The 20,470-nt window shown below is 39.4% G+C and overlaps 1 protein-coding gene across 3 annotated transcripts; it reads left to right on the top strand.

Annotated features, from left to right (window-relative positions):
• Positions 1-5,120: 5,120 nt before the first annotated feature.
• On the top strand, positions 5,121-18,479 carry FBXO4 (F-box protein 4). Of its 3 annotated transcripts, XR_011430386.1 has the most exons (8): positions 5,121-5,362; positions 6,803-7,038; positions 9,162-9,382; positions 12,955-13,030; positions 13,137-13,312; positions 16,898-17,063; positions 17,651-17,826; positions 17,933-18,479. XR_011430386.1 is itself a non-coding variant. In XM_023625699.2 (7 exons), the coding sequence occupies exons 1-7, from the start codon at positions 5,174-5,176 to the stop codon at positions 18,020-18,022; spliced, it is 1,164 nt and encodes a 387-aa protein (XP_023481467.2). In that variant the 5' UTR covers positions 5,121-5,173; the 3' UTR covers positions 18,023-18,479. The 3 variants fall into 3 exon arrangements, 2 of the variants coding, with proteins under 2 accessions (XP_023481467.2, XP_023481468.1); XM_023625699.2 differs by lacking the exon at positions 16,898-17,063; XM_023625700.2 differs by lacking the exons at positions 16,898-17,063; positions 17,651-17,826.
• Positions 18,480-20,470: the final 1,991 nt, after the last annotated feature.

Raw genomic sequence — 20,470 nt, 5'->3', positions numbered from 1 at the left:
GGAGCCAGAAGCCTGAGGTTAAATCCCAGCCCTGTCATTTCCTAGCTGTGTGACTCTACATGAATTACTTAACCTTTCTATGCTTTAATATGTTATTATTTAACACAGGAATAATAATAGTACCTAGCTCACAGATTTTTGTTCAAAATGCTTATTTCAATGCTTTGCACATGGAAAGAGCTCAAAAGAGATCCTATGATCATCTTCCTCAAGGCCAGTCCTGGTGGTGTAGTGGTCAAGATTAAGTGCTGTCACTACATGGGCCTGAGTTTGTTTCCTGGGTCAGGGAACCACACCACCTATCTGTCAGGTGTCACAGTGTGGCAGCTGCATGTTGCTGTGATGCTGAAAGCTATGCCACCAGTATTTCAAATACCAGAAGGGGTCGCTCATGGTAGACAGGTTCCAGTGGAACTTCCGGACTAAAGCAGACTAGGAAGGAGTTGGCCGCCCACTTCCAAAACAATTGGCCCTGAAAACCCTGTGATTAGCAGCAAAGCATTGACTGATACAGCACTGGAAGGTGAGAGGATGATGCAAAAAGACTGGGCAGGGTTCCGCTCTGCCGTACACAGGGTCACTAGAGTCAGCATCGACTAGACAAGACTAACAACAAAAATTTTCTTCAGTGTCTAGTTTTGTATATCGATACCTCATTTATCATGCTGAAAAATATAATACTCATCAACTAGAATAATTGAGTGATAAACTGTTCTGGCCAGTGAGCACTCACTACCCTGTCCTCAGTTCAAGTCCTGCTGGCCATTCTAAATGGGAACCAGCTTTCAGAGAAGAAATCACTGGCTGGATAGGCATCTCAGATGTGTGTTATAGGTATGGCTGGAAGAAAACCTACAATTTTCAGAAATTTTTCAACCTCAGCCTCCAAATATATATATACCCACTTCTGAATTTACCAGTCAGCTTGATTGACTTGGCTTCTGGTCCCTTTTGGTCTTACTCTTAAGTCGCAAGTCAGAGGCATGAAATATTAGTCATCTAAATATTACACATACCCTATTTAAAAATAGATTATTCTAAACTGTGGTAAATCCACATAATTGAATAGTATGTAGCTGTGAGAAGCAAAGAGGAATATTTCTGTAATGCTATGGAGTGGTCCTATTAAGTGAAAAACAAGGTGAAGAAGATATATAGCACTATTTATTTAAGAGGGAATATAAATATGTGTATAACCTTGTTTGCTTATATTAAAGAAAAAAAGCCTGGTGGCACAGCAGTTAAGTTCGCACCTTCTGCTTGGCGGCTCGGGGTTCGCCGGTTCGGATCCCGGGCGCAGACATAGCACTGCTTGGCAAGCCATGCTGTGGTAGGCATCCCACGTATAAAGTAGAGGAAGATGGCCACGGATGTTAGCTCAGGGCCAGGCTTCCTCAGCAAAAAGAGGAGGACTGGCAGTAGTTAGCTCAGGGCTAATCTTCCTCAAAAAAAAAAAAAAAAAGCTTTAAAAAATAGTTACCATGGTGTGAGTGGGAGGTGGGGGGAGAGGAACCAGATGGAGGGGACCAGGATGGAAGCTCGACTTCTCTGAATATACCTCAACTTTTGTACATTTGACTTTGGAACCATATACTACATTTTTATAAAACAAGATTACATCAAAATTAAAGAAAAGCAACCCCTAAAAATTCAAAGTGAAATGAAACAAGCCGTATTGTGTATCAAGTTGGTGGCTTAAATACATGGGAATGTTTCAAATATCTTTAAAGCACAGTAATTTGCACACCCCTAGTGGCATATCCCCAAGGGCAAAAAGAACTGGAAAGAAATCAAACTCCTCTAATTATATTGCTAATAACTATTCTAATGTAATTAGAAATGAGAATTTTCAGTGTCAGAGAAAAGAGACACATGAAACTGAAGAAAGTAAGTAAAAGTTCTGTAATTCTAAGTTTGAGTGGGAAATAGTAGTATGAATTCATATTTTGTCTCTATAAAAACCACTATATAATGTCCAAATCCATTTCCCATTAAAATGAACTAAAGCTCCCTAGCGATAAGGCTGATTACAGATCTTGGGCAGGACAATCAAATGGTTGATGAGGGACAGTTTTTCTTTAATTCATCTAATAAAAGGAATTATAAAATTAGAATAGTAATATTTTGTATCTTGTAAACAATCATTGATAACTGCTAAATCCTTGAGGTGAAATCTTATGGGGAATTTGATAATGAATGAATCAGGTTTTTGAAACCATTGATCAGTTTGAACATTAGAAAACAAGAATGACTTGTGCTCCCAATCTAAGTACACAATACTACTTATGAAATATTATACAAAACCAAGCTCAATTCGATCAAGCCTGGGACAGAGGAATGTGTTAAAGACACCATTGAAATGCCATCAAGAAAGTCTAGAACATGATCCTGCAACTCCAGAAGGACCAACTTAGTTTCTTTAATAAATTGCAAGGGAAAATAAAGGAGGGGAAACTCGAATGAAAAAGTTTTAGGACTGTGTCAGCCAAATGCAATATGTGGATCTTATTTGTGTCATAATTCAAACAAACCAAATGTAAAAAAAATTATTTTCGAGGGGCTGGCCTGGTGGCATAGTGGTTAAGTTTTCACACTCTGCTTCAGTGGCCTGGGGTCCACAAGTTTGGATCCCACGTGTGGACCTACACACCTCTCATCAAGCCATGTTGTGGTGGTGTCCCACATACAAAACAGGAAGATTGGCACAGATGTTGGCTCAGGGACAATCCTCACAAAAAAAAAAAAAAAAATCATTTTTAAGGCAGATGGGAAAGTTAAACACTGACCAGATATTTGGTGATGTTTAAGAAAGTTGTTTAGGTGTGATAATGGTATAGTGCTTATGTTTCTTAAAAGTTACCTTATTTTTTAGAGACTCATCCTGAGATATTTAGGGATGAAATGATGTCTGGGATTTGCTTAAAAGTAACCAAGATTTCAGGATGTGTGTTAGGTGGAGATAGCAGTGGAGCAAGATTGACTATATGTTGGTAACTGTTGAATCTTAGCTAGTGGATACATGGGGTTCATTATACTATTCACTCTCATATATATGTTCAAAAATTTCCATAATAAAAAACCCTAACGTTCATTTACAAATATTCACATTTCCTTGTAAGAGAGCCGAGAACCATTTCAGTACTTCATGCTCAAACTGATATATTTCTTTCTTGTGCTAGTTCTTTCTTGCTCTTAGAGAGGCAGGAGAAATGCCACATGGTTAATTAATTAATTCATGGGTTTTTTTCTTGTCAGGACAGCCTCGCAGAACTAAGCTTGCAGTTGGATTGGTGGTTGGCCCCTAGCAATGGCATGCAAGGAAAAAAATGAAACTTTAAATTTGGATCTCACAGAACCTGTTATTAGACTGTCATAGAACCTGTTATTGGACTTCTGTTATTTGACATTTCGATCTCCAGATATTTACTTTTGAAGTACAAATTCAAGCCAATAAGCATTGTGTCCATTATTAACCATTAAGCACTCTGCTATGTGCAGTTTACATACATTTATATATAGAGCGAGGGAGGGGTGACTATATAGTATGTTAAATATATGTATGTATTTAAATATTTGTATACATACACAACTTATGTATCTGTTCCCTGTAGCCTATCATGATCCTTAAAGACTTTAATAGTTTTATGAAGTTGCTAATTCTGTTTTCTATTTTGAAGACTATTAAAAAAAGGGATTAGGGCCAGGTCGGTAGTGCAGTAGTTAAGCTCACGCATTCTGCTTCGGCGGCCTAGGGGTTTGCTGGTTTGGATCCTGGGTGTGGACGTTGGCACCGCTTGTCAAGCCATGCTGTGGTAGGTGTCCCACATAGAAAGTAGAGGAAGATGGGCACGGATGTTAGCTCAGGGCCAGTCTTCCTCAGCAAAGAACAGGAGGATTGGTGGCAGATGTTAGTTCGGGGCTAATCTTCCTCCAAAAAAAAAAAAGTAAAAAAAAGGGATTAATTTTTCAACAAGTGTTTTGGGTTATATGTGAGAATATTTTGACGGTTGAGATAAAACAGTGCAATTTAGAAATTCCATATATGAATATCTTCACAAAGAATGGATAGTTGCATGTCCTGGATATTGTTAGCAATAACTGGTTGACAAAGAGTTTAAACCAGATTATGTAGAGACCTATCTAATTTATTGTGTCCGTTCTCAAGAATGGAATTTTAAAACCACTGGATTATTTTAATTGGTGTGTATTTTTCTTACTGCATGGCATAACAGTTCAAGCTGTCTTGCTCTTTATCGGATAATCTTAGAGATTTTCAATTACATTTATAACATTAGATTGAAGTATTTTTTTAAGAAACAGAGATCTAGTTTTTGAGCAGAGTGTTCTTTGGATTAGATTAAGTGGGGGAATATATTTGAAAATGGCTGACACACAGTACTAAAGTATTTGTGTCCTTCCTACCAATAGAGACCACGCGCAGTCCAATACAGTAACAGATTGTAATGTGGGCTAAGGTATAGTTTCTTAAAGCTTTTTTAAAGTAAGCCACGACAGAGTGAGTAAAATAGACGTTTTGAGAGACAAAAAAACTCACTAGTGGGATTTCAACAACATATCTGCTTTCTCTTCTTATTCTAGCCATATTTTGCTGCCCTTTAATGAGAAGCATACATTCAGCAATTTTTAAATTGTACTTCTATTTTTGCATAGTGGACCTAGACTCCTCATTTTGGTATAAAGTCCGTTATGATTGGGCTCCTGACCGCCTCTCTAGTCCCGATTTTTGCCAATCCCCAAGAAAACGGTGAATTGGAGACTGAAAGCAACCGTCAAACCCCACAGCTCCTGAGAAGGAAGCAACTGGTCATTAATTAAGCCCAACAGTGGAAGAGTCGCATCTGTTGAATAAACGGGCATCGCCTAGGCCCAGGTAAAGTGGAGTGGGTCCCAACGGGAGAGGCCATGTCGGGGGAAGTGACAAGTGGTAAAGGGGCCGGAGTTTGACGGGGACTGGGGAAGTTGGCGTGGGCGAGCTGGCGGCCGGACTGGAAAGCCGCAGCGGGCGCTAGCTGGAGCTCCGGGCCCAGGCAGACCGCCTCCGCCTCCCTCCGGGCGCCGAGCTGACGGCCCAAAAGGCGGCCCGGCCCGAGGGGCGGGACTCGGGCGGCGGCGGGCGTGACCCTGCGGCGCGCGACGTGCGGCGCCGGCGGCCATGGCGGGAAGCGCGCCGCGCGGCCGAGGCGGCTCCCCTCAGTCGCCACACAGCGACTGGGCCCGCCTGGAGGCGGCCATCCTCAGCGGCTGGAGGAGCTTCTGGCAGTCGGTGGGCAAGGAGAGGGCGGCGCCGAGGGCCTCCCCGGAGGAGGCGGCGGAGGAGGCCAGCGCCCTGACGCGGCTGCCGGTGAGCGGCGGCCACCGGCCGCGGAGCCGCAGGGCCGGGCCGGGAGGGGGCGCCTCGCCCGGCGGCCTCGGGGCTGGGGCGTCCCCGCGACCCACCCTGTGGCTGGCCGCGTCCCTGCAGCCGGTCTGCCGGCGTCGTCGCCTGGGAGCAGCCGTTGCCCGGAAACGCCCTGGCGTTGCCCCCTGGTGCTGCGCCGCGGCCGGAGGTCGCAGCGAAACGCGCCCAGCGGGCGCCCTGGTCCCCAGCCGGGTCACCCTGCGGGTTCCTGCCCCCAGATGCGGCCTTGGGGCCGCCACACCCCGAACGTCAGGTCAGGGAAGTAAGGAGACCGTTCCAGCCTCTCTGGTCCGCTGGGGAAAGCGTCCAGTGTCTGCTTTCCCGGCATCTGTCATCCTAGGCTCGGTGTCCCCAAACACTGGGGTCCCCAAAACCACACTCTCCGAGGCTCTTGGGGCTTTTATCTTTCCGTACATTTCAAGTGACAGAACGTCCACTCAGCTGAAAATAAACGACTGAGTTACCAGTGCCTAACGTTACAACAGCCACGGAATTAGACACATCATTTATTGTTAACCCTTTCAGGCAGATCGGAAAACGGAGAGGCGACATTCTTAACGTTCTGTGTCTCAACTGGACTGCAGGCGTAGAAGGCCTCTATGGCTCTCCCCTTGCAGAGGTTCTTTGAAATGACTTAATAGGTTCTAGAGAGGAACTCACATGACACATTTACCCTTTGATTTGATCTACTGATAAAATCAGAAGTCTGTCCGCTTGATAAAGGTTTTATTCTGAAGAATAAATTATTTCCTTAAGGAAGTTATTCAAATCGCTGGTGTGGCAAAATACCCGTAAGGAGAAGTTAAAGGAACTGATTATTTTGCTTGAAAAAAAAAAGGACCAGAAAGATGGTTTTTCGAGAATGTTTTGATGTGGCAGAAATTAAGTGTTCAGTTATGATTCTTTCCTGATGGCAGGAAAATAACTTCAGAATGATAGATTTAGTTATTAAAACGCTGACAAGTTGGGGCCAGCCTAATGATAAATTCGGTGCTGTCTGCTTCTGCAGCCTGGGTTTCGTTCCCCCCCCGGCTGGGGACTTATGCCACTTGTTGTTGGCCATGCTGTGGAGGCGTTCACATACAAAGTAGAGGAAGATTGGCACACATGTTAGCTCAGGGCTAATCTTCCTCAAGCAAAAAAGAGGAAGATTGGCACAGATGTTAGCTCAGGGCCAATCTTCCTCACCAAAGAAAAGACAAACGCTGACATATTGATCTTTGGTTATCTAGTATAAGAATTCTTTGTTAATTTTGTAACTTATGATAGATTTAGTATTAAAAAGACAGAGTATCCTCTGGTTTCCTAGTATAATTTAATGATTTATTTTGTAATTTATTATCAAAAACCAATTTACCCACTTGCTGCTTCCCTCTGTTTCAGATTGACGTACAGCTCTATATTTTGTCATTTCTCTCACCTCATGATCTGTGTCAGCTGGGAAGTACAAGTCATTATTGGAATGAAACTGTACGAGATTCAATTCTGTGGAGATACTTTCTGTTGCGAGATCTTCCTTCCTGGTCTTCTGTTGACTGGAAGTCTCTTCCAGATCTAGAAATCTTAAAAAAGCCTATATCTGAGGTCACTGATGGTGCATTTTTTGACTACATGGCAGTGTAAGTATCTATGAATTAAACTTTTATGAATTAAAAAGAAGCTATTAAATTTGACTGTATTACAAATCAGTAATCTAAGTTAGTCTTGGCCCTGCTACTGATGTATTTCATGGATTTTGGGTCTTAGTGTTGTTTTGTAAAAATTGGGGGTTAAGTTCAGTGACTTTCTTCGTAGGACCCTTTCAACTTTCCATTTTGTTATTTCCTTGTGGTGCCTGACTAGAATGTTTGAGTAATTACATGGCAGGAAGTAAAACATTTCTTAAAATTTTCTTTATCTTTAGAACACTTGTCATTTCGTTACGTAGTAAATACTTTTCCATATACAGAAAAGGAATGGCCAGAGATCAGAGAGCAGTTCTTTGACAGAGAAGAAAACCATTTTCAAGGTTCTGGGAAATAAGATTTTGTTATCATCCAAAAGCATTGACGTTTTGAAATATCATGTGGGTGAAGAATTAATGTTATTGAGTGACTGTTGTGTATTGGATTCTATGAGGGATGCTTTATGTGTATTTACTTATTTAATCCTCACCCAATAAGAAAGTATTATTATCATTGTGTTATGGTTGTGGAATTGAGGTTCGGAGTGATAATGGATTTGCATAAGGTCGTTTAACTTATAAGGGACTGTTCAGAGTGGTGCCGTCATGCTACCTTAAAAATACATAATGTCGTTGGATCCAGGTATAACCTGCTTTATTGAGGGTCCCAAATTTAAGGCATTGTAAATAAAATTAAAAGAATATTTGTGCTTTAGGTAAGAATTATTTTGCTGTGCTAGATTTAATAGCTACATATAGGATTTTTTTTTCATATTCTATTTGAGTTATTAAGAATCTTTCCTTATTCCAATCCAGATGCCATTGCATCATCTTGTAGACTGCTATGTTATAAGTAGTTTCAGCAGTGTTATTGTATGCTCATTTGCTGGGCATTACCTCTGCATTTTCCCACAACCAACCGTAGCATCAAATATGTGATGCTATGGAACCAAATTTTCCCCAGGGATAGTAATCATTGTAACTACCGTTTGTGATCATATGCGTTATTTCTGATCCTTACAACCCTGGGTTGATTGTATTGCTAGAATAATGCAGATGAAAAAACTGAAGTTCAGACTGTAAGTGGCTTACATAACGAATTAAGGTGGTGAGGCTTAGCCAGATCTACCTAGTTTCAAAGTTGATTTTTTTCTTCTTGAGTTACAAGGTTCCTAAGTGAAGATGGTTGTCTTGTTAGGTTAGTGATTGTCTTAACCAGACTGATTTAGGTTTTATTTTGATTTGGGTAACTTTGTTTTAATTTTTGATAACATGTAGAATTTCTATTTTAGAAATTTATAACTACTGAAAGAAACTGATTTGTTTCTTTCACATGATTCTGGCTTCATTAGGTTATCTGTAAGGAATGTTTGAGCCTCCTTGCATATTTAACACTTACTGAACTATTGTATTTGAGACTGTTATAGAAGTACCTGAGAAATTTGATTATATTGATGGCCTTAGTAATTTTTTTTTTTTACCCTCCAGGGACGTTTGTGCTAACACTCTCTGTAGTTTATCTTTAGTGCGGAGTCCGTCAATCTTGGCACTATTGACATTTTGGACCAGATGTTATGGGAACTGTCCTGTGCATTGTAGGATGTTTAGCAGCATCCCTGGCCTCTATCCACTATATGCCAATAGTGCTGCCCCTCAGCCCCCCAGTTGTGATGGCAAAAATGTCTCGAGACATTGCGGAATGTTCCCTGAGGGGGAAAATCTCCCCAGGTTGAGAACCACTGCTCTCTGTAGTGAATTTTAACCACTGAAACAAGTATTAGACCCAGTGTTCCCTGAGAAAATCTAGATGAAAGATTAGAAAGTGAGTAACCACTTCCTAGGGAAGGCTGCCTCAGCTTCTGGACCACTACTACTTCCTGTAGCACCTTGTGCTTTTTTTCTGTCGTGGGACTCAGCCTACATAGATAATGTTGTCTGTCCTCCTTGAGGATTGGGACTATACAATCATTGTATCCCTTGTATCTAGCAAGTTCTCAATAAATTGTATATTGATGAGTGAATAAATGGCTAAGTAAGTTTTTTCTGTGGTAATTTTCTAATTGTGACAATTTTATACAGCTATAAAATGTGCTGCCCATATACAAGAAGATCTTCGAAATCTAGCCGTCCGGTGTATGGAGCTGTCACCTCATTTTTACACTCATTGATCATTCAGAACGAACCACGATTTGCTATGTTTGGACCAGGTTTGGAAGAACTGAATACATCTTTGGTCTTGAGCTTGATGTCTTCCGAGGAACTCTGCCCAACAGCTGGTTTGCCTCAGAGGCAGATCGATGGTAATTTTCATGTTAATCTACGGTACATAATAATTCAAACACTTTGAGCTTGACACTAATGTTAAATAGAAATTGGTTTGTTAATAACTCTTTGATGTAATGAAATATAGTAATTTGATGAAGGGGAGACTCCAGGTCCCAATGGACTGAAAGAATTCATTTACTTTTCATGAGAGGTAAACTTCCTCTTATTTCCATAAATTTGTGTAATCAGATTATAAGATTCTGTGAAAGTAAATTATATGTTGTCAAGATATTGTATTTGTACAGTATTTATAATAATCATATTTCTTTTTCATCTTATTTTTTTTGTGTGTGAGGAAGATTGGCCCTGAGCTAACAGCTGTTGCCAATCTTCCTCTCTTTTATGTGGGAAGCCTCCACAGCATGGCTTGACAAGCAGTGCCAGGTCTGCACCTGGGATCCGAACCTGTAAACTCTGGGCCACTGAAGCAGAGCACACAAACTTAACCACCACATCACTGGGCCGGCCCCTCTTTTTTATATTTTAAAAGAATATTAACAACAAAAACCATTCAGCATCTACTATGTGCAAAGTACTTTGATATATATTGGAATTTCAAAAAACAGCTAAATTATTCTCCTTTCCCTTCTTTCTATGAAAAAAACCAACAGCTACTGTATAGTTAGTTGGTAAGCAGGATCTATAATAAATATAAACAGTATGATCTAGCTTATGCTTTACTTATTCATTTATTGAGAGCACCTATTAGATGCTAGAGGTGCAGAGATTTAAAACAAACAACATCAAAAATCTCTGTCTGTCCTGTAGATACTTGGTCTAGGTGAGGCTAGAGACAAGTATGCAGGTGATTAGAATATGGGGTAATTAGCTTGTGCGTAGAAAGGCAAAGGGTCAGAGAAAGCTCCACATTGAACATGATGCCTCACGTGAGTCAGGATAAGTAGGAGTAGGCTACCAAAAAAAAGAAAAAAGTCGACTAGGCATCGAGAACTACATTTCTAAAAGCACAAAGCTCTGGGTGTGCATGACGCATTTGAAGTAGTTGTGTGTGCCTAGAGTAGGGCTAGATGAGAAGACACTTGTATGCCATGCTTAAGCATTTGGGAGCTGTTGAAGGATTTTAAGCAGAGGAGTGAGATGATCAAGATTGCATTTTAGAAAGATCACTCTGGCTTCTGAGTGGAGAATTGATTAGAAGGGGCTATGAAGACACGGAGACGCATTAAGAAACCACTGTAATATTGTGATAAACATACAAAGAATACAGAATTGACTGAATCTGTATCAGCAGTAATAATGATAACTCCAGGTTTCTAGTGTGGTTTTCATATTGGATGTTGATGCCATTCACTAGGATAAGGAAACATAGGAGGAGAAAGAGAAACTTTTTAGAGGGATCTGTATAGGGAGAATGACAGCCAGTCTTTGGAATATGTTGACTTTGATAACTCTGAGAGATACAAGTAGAGATGCCTGCTGTAAGCAATCCACTTGAATGGAAGCTCCGTTAGGGCAGGAATCTTGTCAGCTTTCTTCTTAGTTATATCTGTGGTGCCAGGCACATAGCAGGCACTCAGTATATATTGATGAATGAATGAACAAATGGCTTTATGGATTACTTTATGCATCCAAATCTCAAGAGTAAGACCTGGACTAGAAATCAAGATTTGGGAATCATATAGAGTCCACATGGACTTGGAAGTTTCTGAAGATGGACAGGAATATTGTGAACCAGGTGCTGAAATCTTCAGTGAATGTTTGGAGGAAGAGATTGTCAAAAGGAGATTCATAAATGACAAGATTGAGGAAGGGAAGATGGTATTACAGCTGAATGGTGTGTGTGTCTCAAAGAGATGGAGTTGTTCAAGAGGGTTGCTGAGTAATGTTTAGGACATGGCGTTGAGGAGTAAAGAGAACACTGACCCCGCCTCTTTACCCCGAGATGTGAGAGAATAAACAACTTTATTACTTGAGAGTCTACTGCTAGACAAGCAGCACCTAGGGGTGGGCCAGTTTCAGGTAAGGCCATGAGGTGGAAGGACCACTTCAAGATGAGGTTGGGGATATGGGGAAATTTGCTGATTATAAAATGGCAGTTTCATTCTCCAGACAGCACTGGAGTGATTGTTTGAAAATGTCAATCTAATTATGCCTCAAACTCTGCAAGATCAGAGAAGAATAGAGGGATGGGTCATTGGCAAGGTGGTGCAGAACAGCATGGAGATCATATTGGGCTGAGGTTAGATGTGTTGGGAGGGTAATCTCTAGAAGTTAAACTGATGAAAACAAAGATCAGAGAGAGAATTTGTTTCTATGAACTATTTGGGGAGTTTCTCTACCAGCCCTGGTGGCCAGAGGACTAGGGTCACTTAACCTGAGATGCTTGCATACCCAGCCACCAAGATCTTTGTATTTCTGTTGCCTGGAATGGTGATAGAAGATGGCATAGCGTGGCTTTTTTAAACAACTAGATTAGTGCTACTGCAGGGATTAATGAAAGGTGGAGTTGTCCTAATGAGGTAAGTGGAGGCCAGATTATATTAGGGTTTTGTTTATCTGAAGAGAAATGACTTTGAAGAGAAGAGATTTAATTAGATAGGCATTTTAAAGCAGTCTCTCCAGCTGTTGCCAGAAGAATGGATAGTAGGGGGCAAAACTGGATGTAGGAAACTGGTTGGAAGTGATTGTCCAGGTGAGAGATGATGATAATCTTTTTAAAAAAGGTGAGAATGGGGATGGAGAGAAGTAGACAGATCTAAGAGGACATTTATATAGCAAAAAGAAGTAGAGCCATGGAAGAAGAGAAGGATCTCTCCAGGAGGCAAGAGAAGAATCAGCTTCTCAGTCTTACCACAGCCAAAGAAAGGAAGACAAATAACAATGTTAAATTATTCAGATGTAAAGTATTAAGAAGCTAATATTTAGCACCTGTTATTTACCAGTCATTCTACTAGAAGTTTTACATATGCGATCTTGTTTAATGCTTACAACAACCATGAAAAGTATGTATTATTTCTGTTTTTTGACGTCAAAATTGAGACACAACAAAATGGCTGTATGTGGCGAATTCAGGATTCTAACCTGTCTGGTTCCAAATTTCAGTATCTGCTATATTTCCCCCATTTTCTAAGGTGCCATTGGTTACTCCCCATCAATTTAAAAACAGCTTTTCAGAGGGGGAAAAAAGCCATTTCATTGAATGTATACATGGAGTATAAGACTAGTGAGAAACAAAAATGTGAAAATGAGTCTTAAGTCTTGATGATAAATCGTAATAGCTATTGTGTTATGAATCAGCTGATAATGATGATGATAAAGTTAATGATGATAGTGATGATGATATGAAAAGGAATGTTATAAGCCTAGCAGTTCTTTGTTCTTTTTCATATTTTTATTGCCTAATGAATACAAATTACATACGGCATCTTTTCCAGCACAAACATTTCATTTTATTCCAAAGCTTTCTATGACTTGTCATAGAGTGTTTTGTTTCCTCTTTCTGGTAACACTGGGTAATTTTTTTTAATCTGATCTTTTGCTGTCTCTATTAATGACTTATTTTGGTAACTGTAATCTTCTCCTTTAGGTATTGGATCAGGAGTCAGTTTTCAGTTGGGCAACCAACATAAATTCAACATCCTGATATTATATTCAACTACCAGGTAAGGCTACCTACTTGGCAGCCTACCTGAGACATCAGGACTGGAATATTTTAGGGGGATGGAGCTTGTTTAGTGTCTATGTTTTATATTTACATTTTTCTTATAGAAAGGAAAGAGATAGAGCAAGAGAAGAGCATACAAGTACAGTTAACAAGATGTTCAGTCTACAGAATGAAGGAGATGATCAACAAGGAAGCCGGTACAGTGTAATTCCACAAATTCAGAAGGTGTGTGAAGTTGTTGATGGGTTCATCTACGTTGCAAATGCTGAAGCTCAAAAAAGTAAGCATTATCTTACTTTCTTTTTAAAAGCACTTTCTTTGCAAGGCAAATAAGAATATACATTTTTAGGCTTCACTGTGGCTTCTTAGGAATATGATGGTTAATTTTATCAATGTGATTCTATGACCATTACTGTTAATAGTGGGTTCTCAAACCTTGATGTGCATTAGGATCACCTGGGGAGCTTGTTAAAACACAGCTGCTTGATTCCTACCCTGAATTATAATTCAGTGTTTGGGGCATCTGTTTTTTCAACAAGCACCTACAGAATTCTGATGTATACTAAATAGTATTTTTTTGTTGTATGCTTTTGCACTTTTTATTATTGATATTTTGTCTGCTTCTGGCCCTATTCAAATAATTTATGCAGATAACTGAAAAGTTTTACCTTTGTTTTAGTTACCCAGATAGTAGAGGGATATGTGGGGTGGAATGTTTAATTAAGTAGATTGTTAAGAACACTCTCCCTATAGTCTGAATAATTGCCATTTACAATGCTACATAGGCATGAAATCAGAATATTATTGGGCCACAAGCCAGTACTGTAATTTCTTCCCCAAATCCTTTGTGAACAAAGTAGGGTATATATATAATAAATACTGTTCTCATTCAGAACAAGGTAGAAGCAGCCTATTGCTGAGAGAACTTAAAGTTTATGGTGCACTGAAGTGAACTATAGCAAATTCTGAATAACTAAAAGCCAAATCCAGCTCAACTACTGACTAATTGGACTCAATCCACTGCATTAATGGCTACTTCTGGGAGTATATCCTCTTAACCTCAGTCTCTACCATTCTTCTACAGAAACTATCTAGCATTACATTAAAAATTATAAGACAAAAAAATCAAGATGAAATGACCCATTGTCACGAGATAAAGCAGTCACTGGTACCAGACCCAGAGATGGCCTGGATGTCGGCATTCTCAGAAAAAGACATCAAAATAACTATGATTAACATGGTAAAGAATCTAGTGGAAAAGGTAGACAATATGTCTGAACAGATAGGGATTTTCAGCAGAGAGAAGGAAGTATGAAAAAGTAAAATGGGAATGCTAAATAGAAAAGTGTGATTACAGGTGAACAGTTCCTTCAGTGGACTTTTGAGCAAAGGAAACCGTCAGTGGACCTGAAGATAGATCAGTTGAAATTATCCAAATTAAAACACGAAGAGAAAAAAGAGTAGAAGTGGGCAACAGAGCATCAAGAGCTAAGGGAACCTATCAAGTGATCTAACTCAGGAGTCAGCAAAACTTTTTCTTTTTTTTTGAGGAAGACAAGCCCTGAGCTAACATCTGTGCCCATCTTCCTCTACTTCATGTGTGGGACGCCTGCCACAGCATGGCTTGCCAAGCAGAGCCATGTCCGCAACAAGGATCCGAACTGGTGAACCCCAGGCCGCTGAAGCGGAATGTGCAAACTTAACCACTGTGCCACGGGGCTGGCCCCAGCAAATTTTTTCTTAAAAGGCCAGATAGTAAATATTTTAGGCATATGAGCCATAAGATCTCTCACAGTTACTCAGCTCCATTGTTATAGTGCAAAAGTAGCTGAGCCAGCTCTGATGGCCTAGTGGTTAAAGTTTGATGTGCTCCGCTTCAGCAGCCCAGGTTCAGTTCCCTGGCGTGGAACCACACCACTTGTCTGTTGGTAGCCATGCTGTGGTGGTGGCTCACATAGAAGAACCGGAAAGACTTACAACTAGAATATACAACCATATACTGGGGCTTTGGGGCAGGGAAAAAAAAGAGGAGAGGAAGATTGCCAACAGATGTTAGCTCAGGGTGAATCTTCCCCAGAAAAAAAAAAAAGGAGCCATAGGAGATTTGTAAATGAATGGTCATGGCTGTTTTACACAAAAATTTATTCATAAAAACAGATTTGCACAATGTAGTATGCCAACCCCCAGTGTAACTTATGTGTCACTGAAGTCCCAAAACATGAAGGGAGTAAGAAGAGGGAAAAATAAATTTTTGAACAGGTAATGGCCAAAATTATTTCAAGATTACTGAAAGGCAACAAACCACAGATCTGAGATGCTCAGAGAACTCCAAACCTGATAAATAAAAAATATGTCTAGATACATCGTAGCCAAACTGATGAAAACCAAACATAAAGAAGATATCTTGCGGGCAGCCAGAGAAAAAGGAAACATACATATAGAGAGCCAAAGGTTAGGACAGAGACTTCCTGACAGAATTGCTGCAAGCTAGAAGACAATGAAGGGAAATCTTTACAGTATTGCGAAGGGGGGAAAGTCTTATATCCAGCCAAGATATCTTTCAAAAATGAAGGCAGGGGCCAGCCCTGTGGCCAAGTGGTTAAGTTCGCGTGCTCCGCTTTGGCAGCCCAGGATTTTACCAGTTTGGATCCCAGGCATGGACCTAGCACTGCTCATCAAGCCATCCTGAGGGGACGTGCCAGATAGCACAACCAGAAGGGCCCACAACTAGAATATACAACTATGTACTGGGGGGCTTTGGGGAGAAGAAGAAGGAAAAAAAAAAGATTGGCAACCGCTGTTAGCGCAGGTACCAATCTTAAAAAAAAAATGGCAAAATTAAAACTTCTTCAGACAAACAAAATATGAAAAAATTCATTATCAGCAGATTTACACTACAAGACATTTTAAAGGAAGCTCTTCAGGTGTAAGAATATGGTACCACATGGAAAATTGCATTTACAAAAAAGAAATGAAGAGCCCTGGGATGAAAATAATGTAGCTATATATAAAAGATTTTTTTCTAATTTTAAGTTCTTTATGTAGAGGAAAAATAATAGCAATGTATTATAGGGGATATAATATTTTTAAGTAAAATATAACAATACAACACAACATGGAAGGGAGGAAATGTAAATATACTGATATAAGTTTCTCCTATGTGTGAAGTTGTATAATACCTTTAAAGGAAGACTATTGTAAGTTACAAATGTATATTGTAAATCCTTGAGCAACCACTAAAAATAGTGTAACAGAGATAGGAATAGAGGGAAAAAGGAACAAAGAACAGATGGGAAAAGTCAAAGTCCAAGAGGTACATGATAGATTTAAATGCACCATATTGGGACCAGCCCCGTGGCGTAATGGTTAGTTTGGCACAGTCTGCTTTGATGGCCCAGCTACACGGGTTTGGATCCCAGGCATGGACCTACACCACTCGTCAGCTATGCTGCGGTGGCGACCACATACAACATGGAGGAAGATTGGCACAGATGTTAGCTCAGGACTAATCTTCTTCAAGCAAAAAAAGAGAAAGATTGGCAACAGATGTTAGCTCAAGGTGAATCTCCCCCAGCAAAAAAAATGATAAAAAAATAAGTAAATGCAACATACTGATAATTACATTTACTGTTTATTCGTTTTCTATTAATATGTAACAACTTACCTCCAACCTAGTGGCTTAAAACAACACCTGTTTATTAGCTCACAGTTCTCTGTGTCAGAAGTCTGAGCACGGCGTGGCTGGGTTCTCAGTTTATGGTCTCAGGCATCAGATGGGTTGCATCCCTTTCTGGAGGCTCTGGGGAAAAATCTGCTTCCTAGCTCATTCAGATTATTGGCTGAAATCAGTTCCTTACTGTTGTAGGACTGAGGTCCCTGTTTCCTTGCTAGCTGTCAGCTGGGGGCTGCTCTCAGCTTCTAGAGGCCATCTTCATTCCTTGCTATGTGACTCCCCCTGTCTTCAAATCCAGCAATGGAGAATCTCTCTCACCAGGAAGAACCTCATCCCTTTTAAGGGCTCACCTGAGAAGGTCAGGCTCACTGAGGATAGTCTCCCTTTCTTAAAGTCACCTGTCTTATAATATAGCCTAATCACGGCAATGATATTCCATCATGTTTGCAGACTCCTCCCCACTCAAAGGGGATGGGATTGTACGAGGGTGTGAGTCATTGGGGGTCGTTTTAGAATTCTGCCTACCACAAAATGTCAGTGATTTACGCACTCCAGTGAAGGGCAGAGATTGTCAGTTTAGGTAAAAAAGCTAGACCCAACTGTATGTTTAAATTTTTGAAACAGAGGCTTTTGAAAGAAAGGGTAGTGATACCTACAGAATTTGTCAGAGGAAAATATCTATATCAAAGTATTTTTGCTATTAAACTGTAGAGACGTCTGAATGGTACTGTGATTTTCCCCCTCTGATTTCACCTAAATTCCTGTCTTTGCAAGGCTGCTTAATGTAGTTTTATGACAGACCAGTAAATGAACACAGCAATAGAGGCAGTTTGTTATGTTTGGATCCTGGTAATTTTTTGGTTTCCTTTTTTTGTTTTTAATTTTATTGTATTTTTAAAATCATTACAAGTTATGCAAATTAAGGGTTCTGACTGCGTTCCTTAGGACACGAATGGCAAGATGAATTCTCTCGTATCATGGCAATGGCAGACCCAGCCTTTGGGTCTTCAGGAAGACCGATGCTGGTTTTAGCTTGTATTTCTCGAGCAAGTGTAAAAAGAATGCCCTGTTTTTATTTGGCCCATGAGCTGCGTCTGAATCGTCTAAACCACCCATGGATGGTAAGGTCCTATCTTCTCTGGTGAGAAAAATCTTAGTTTATTTTTTGCTCTATTTCTACCTGGACTCAGGTTCTTACTGACAATGGTCTCTCTTATCTGCTCATAGGTCCAGGATACAGAGGCTGAAACTCTAACTGGTTTTTTGAACGGCATTCAGTGGATTCTTGAAGAAGTAGAATCTAAGCATGCAAGATGATACTCATTTTAGACCTCGGGGACTGAAACCATTTGGAACTTCTTAGTAAGGTCGTCATGTGAATGTTTGCTCAGCCAGCTCTTCTTGTCCTGCCTTTTGCAGCTGGGCTTTATATTGGACAGCTGCAGCTGCTGTGTTGTTTTATATAATTTTTACCTTAAATCAGTTACAAGAGAAAAGTTTCAATGCTAGCATTTAGCCCCAAAATGAACTTTTAAGATTCTTTTCAATAACTTTTATATTTTCTCTCTTTTTTAAAATATTAAATTCTGGAAAAAATAAGTTCATGCTTCTCTCATTCCTTGTGATTTCTATTCTTTTCAGTTCACAGATTGCCCTAGTGGAGAATATCAAATTTGCTAAGCTTCCTATGGATTCTTTTCAAGGGTCCTTTACTGGGTTATCAGAAAAGAATTTTTTATATATTTTTAATAAATATACTGCTTAAAGACTGGAATATTTGCTCGAGTTGCACTTGATATTGTGGCCATGCGACTTCTGTTTTTTCTGAAACAGTAGAAATTAACTTTATATCATGTTTAATACTAATTCAGTGAAAATAACTCTTCCTGGAAGATCTTTCTATTTTCAGATAACTTTGAAAGCTCATAGAAAAAACATTCCAGAGACTCACATGATCATATGACCGCCTCACAAATTGCTTGCACTTTGCAGAGGAGATGTTACAGCCCTCCTATCTCAGCTCAATTTAAATTTCTCTTTTAGCTTTGTAGCATCTCTCTGCATTTTTAGAGATTGCTCTTTTGATTGCAATATATATCCTTAGCTTTTCAAAGTTTTCTTATAGTTAATATTATATCAATTTGTGTAATGTATAGGAATGTTGTAACTGTGTAGGTCGTATTATTCTCCTCATCACTCTTTTTGCTACAGCTGTTAAATGTATTACACTTAGATATGTTATAAATCCCAGAAGACTGTGTTAGAATTTTTGCTGAAAGTCATATATATTATAAAGACTATGAAAGAAGAAAATTTTTAAAAATAATAAAAGTAGTCTTTTATTTTTTCAAGATACATAAAATCCTGGGTTGAAAATTTTATTCTTTCAGCCCTTTCAAGATGTTCTTTTGTTTTCTTCTTTCTGATAAGAAGTCATTCACATCTTTGTGCCTTTGTGTGTAATTTGTCTTTTTTTTTTCTGGCTTTCAAGTTTATACTTTATCTTGGTTTTCAGCAATTTCACTACGGTGTGCCTAGGTATGGCCTTCTTTATATTTATCCAGCTTGGGGGTTATTGAGCATATTGATTATAGAAATTCATGTCATTTACCAAATTTGGAAAATTTTGGGTCATTATTTCTTCAAATATATTTTCTTTCCCATTCTTTCCTCTTTTTCTCCCCCTTTGGTTTCTGTTGTATAACATATGTGTTAACTGTTCATTATAATTTAACCTATCCCTGAGACTTTGCCCATTTTTTTCAATTTTTTGTCTCTGTGTTTTTCATCTTGGATTATTTCAATTGATTAATCTTCAAGTTCCATTTCCTCTTATGTCTCTATTCTCCTGTTAAATCAATCCCATGAATCTTTTTTTAGATACCGTATTGGATCTATAATTTCCTTTTGGCTCTTATTTTATTCTATTTTTCTTCTCAGAGTTCTTTTTATTTCGTTGAGAGCATATTTTTTTTTACATCACTGAGAATGGTTGTAATGACAGCTTTAAAATCCTTGTTTGCTAATTCCAAAATCTAAGAGGGTTGGTTTCAGTTGATTTTCCTTTATTAAAGGAATGAGTGTCGTTCTCATTTTACTTTGTATGTTGCAGAATTTTATATTGTATCCTGAAAATATGAATGTTAAATTATGGAAACTGGAACCTGCTATTTTTCTCCAATGAGTGATATTTCTTTGGTTAAACAAATTAACATAGTTAGGCATAAATTGCAAACTCTCTTCCTTGGGCAACAGCTCCACTCCAAGTTCATATCTTTTTTTCATTGAGAGGCTTGAGTTGATTTGAGGTTCTGCCGGAGATATAGACAGAGAAGTTGAGGATTCCTTTCTGGTTTTTCTTTTGTAAGACACTCCCTTTTTTCTCTACTAGCTGCAATTGCCCTGTGTCAGTCCTCTCATTCCCCAAGCCAGAAAGATTGTGATTATTCTGCCAGTTCCCTATGCTTTGATGTGTACCAGCGATGCCTACACCCAATCTACAAGTAATAAAAAGTGTGAAATTACTGAATAGAACTTTCCTCCTTTGAGTGTGTACTCCTCACCAGAATTTGCTTGCTTCTTTTCACTACTCAGTGGTATTAGGTAGCTACCTTTTACTATTATGTCCTCTGCAGACAAGTTAGTCCAATAGGAAACTGTTGAGCCATTCCTGGGACCAAAACCATTTTGGCTAGATCTCTTTGTATTGCTTTTTTAGTGGTTGCTCTAAGGATTATAATGCACATCTGGAAACAGAATCATAGG

Source organism: Equus caballus, chromosome 21, assembly GCF_041296265.1.
Source record: "Equus caballus isolate H_3958 breed thoroughbred chromosome 21, TB-T2T, whole genome shotgun sequence".
Taxonomy (NCBI): domain Eukaryota; kingdom Metazoa; phylum Chordata; class Mammalia; order Perissodactyla; family Equidae; genus Equus; species Equus caballus.
Note: the sequence above shows the minus strand (reverse complement) of the source record. Positions and strands in the feature narration are given on the sequence as shown.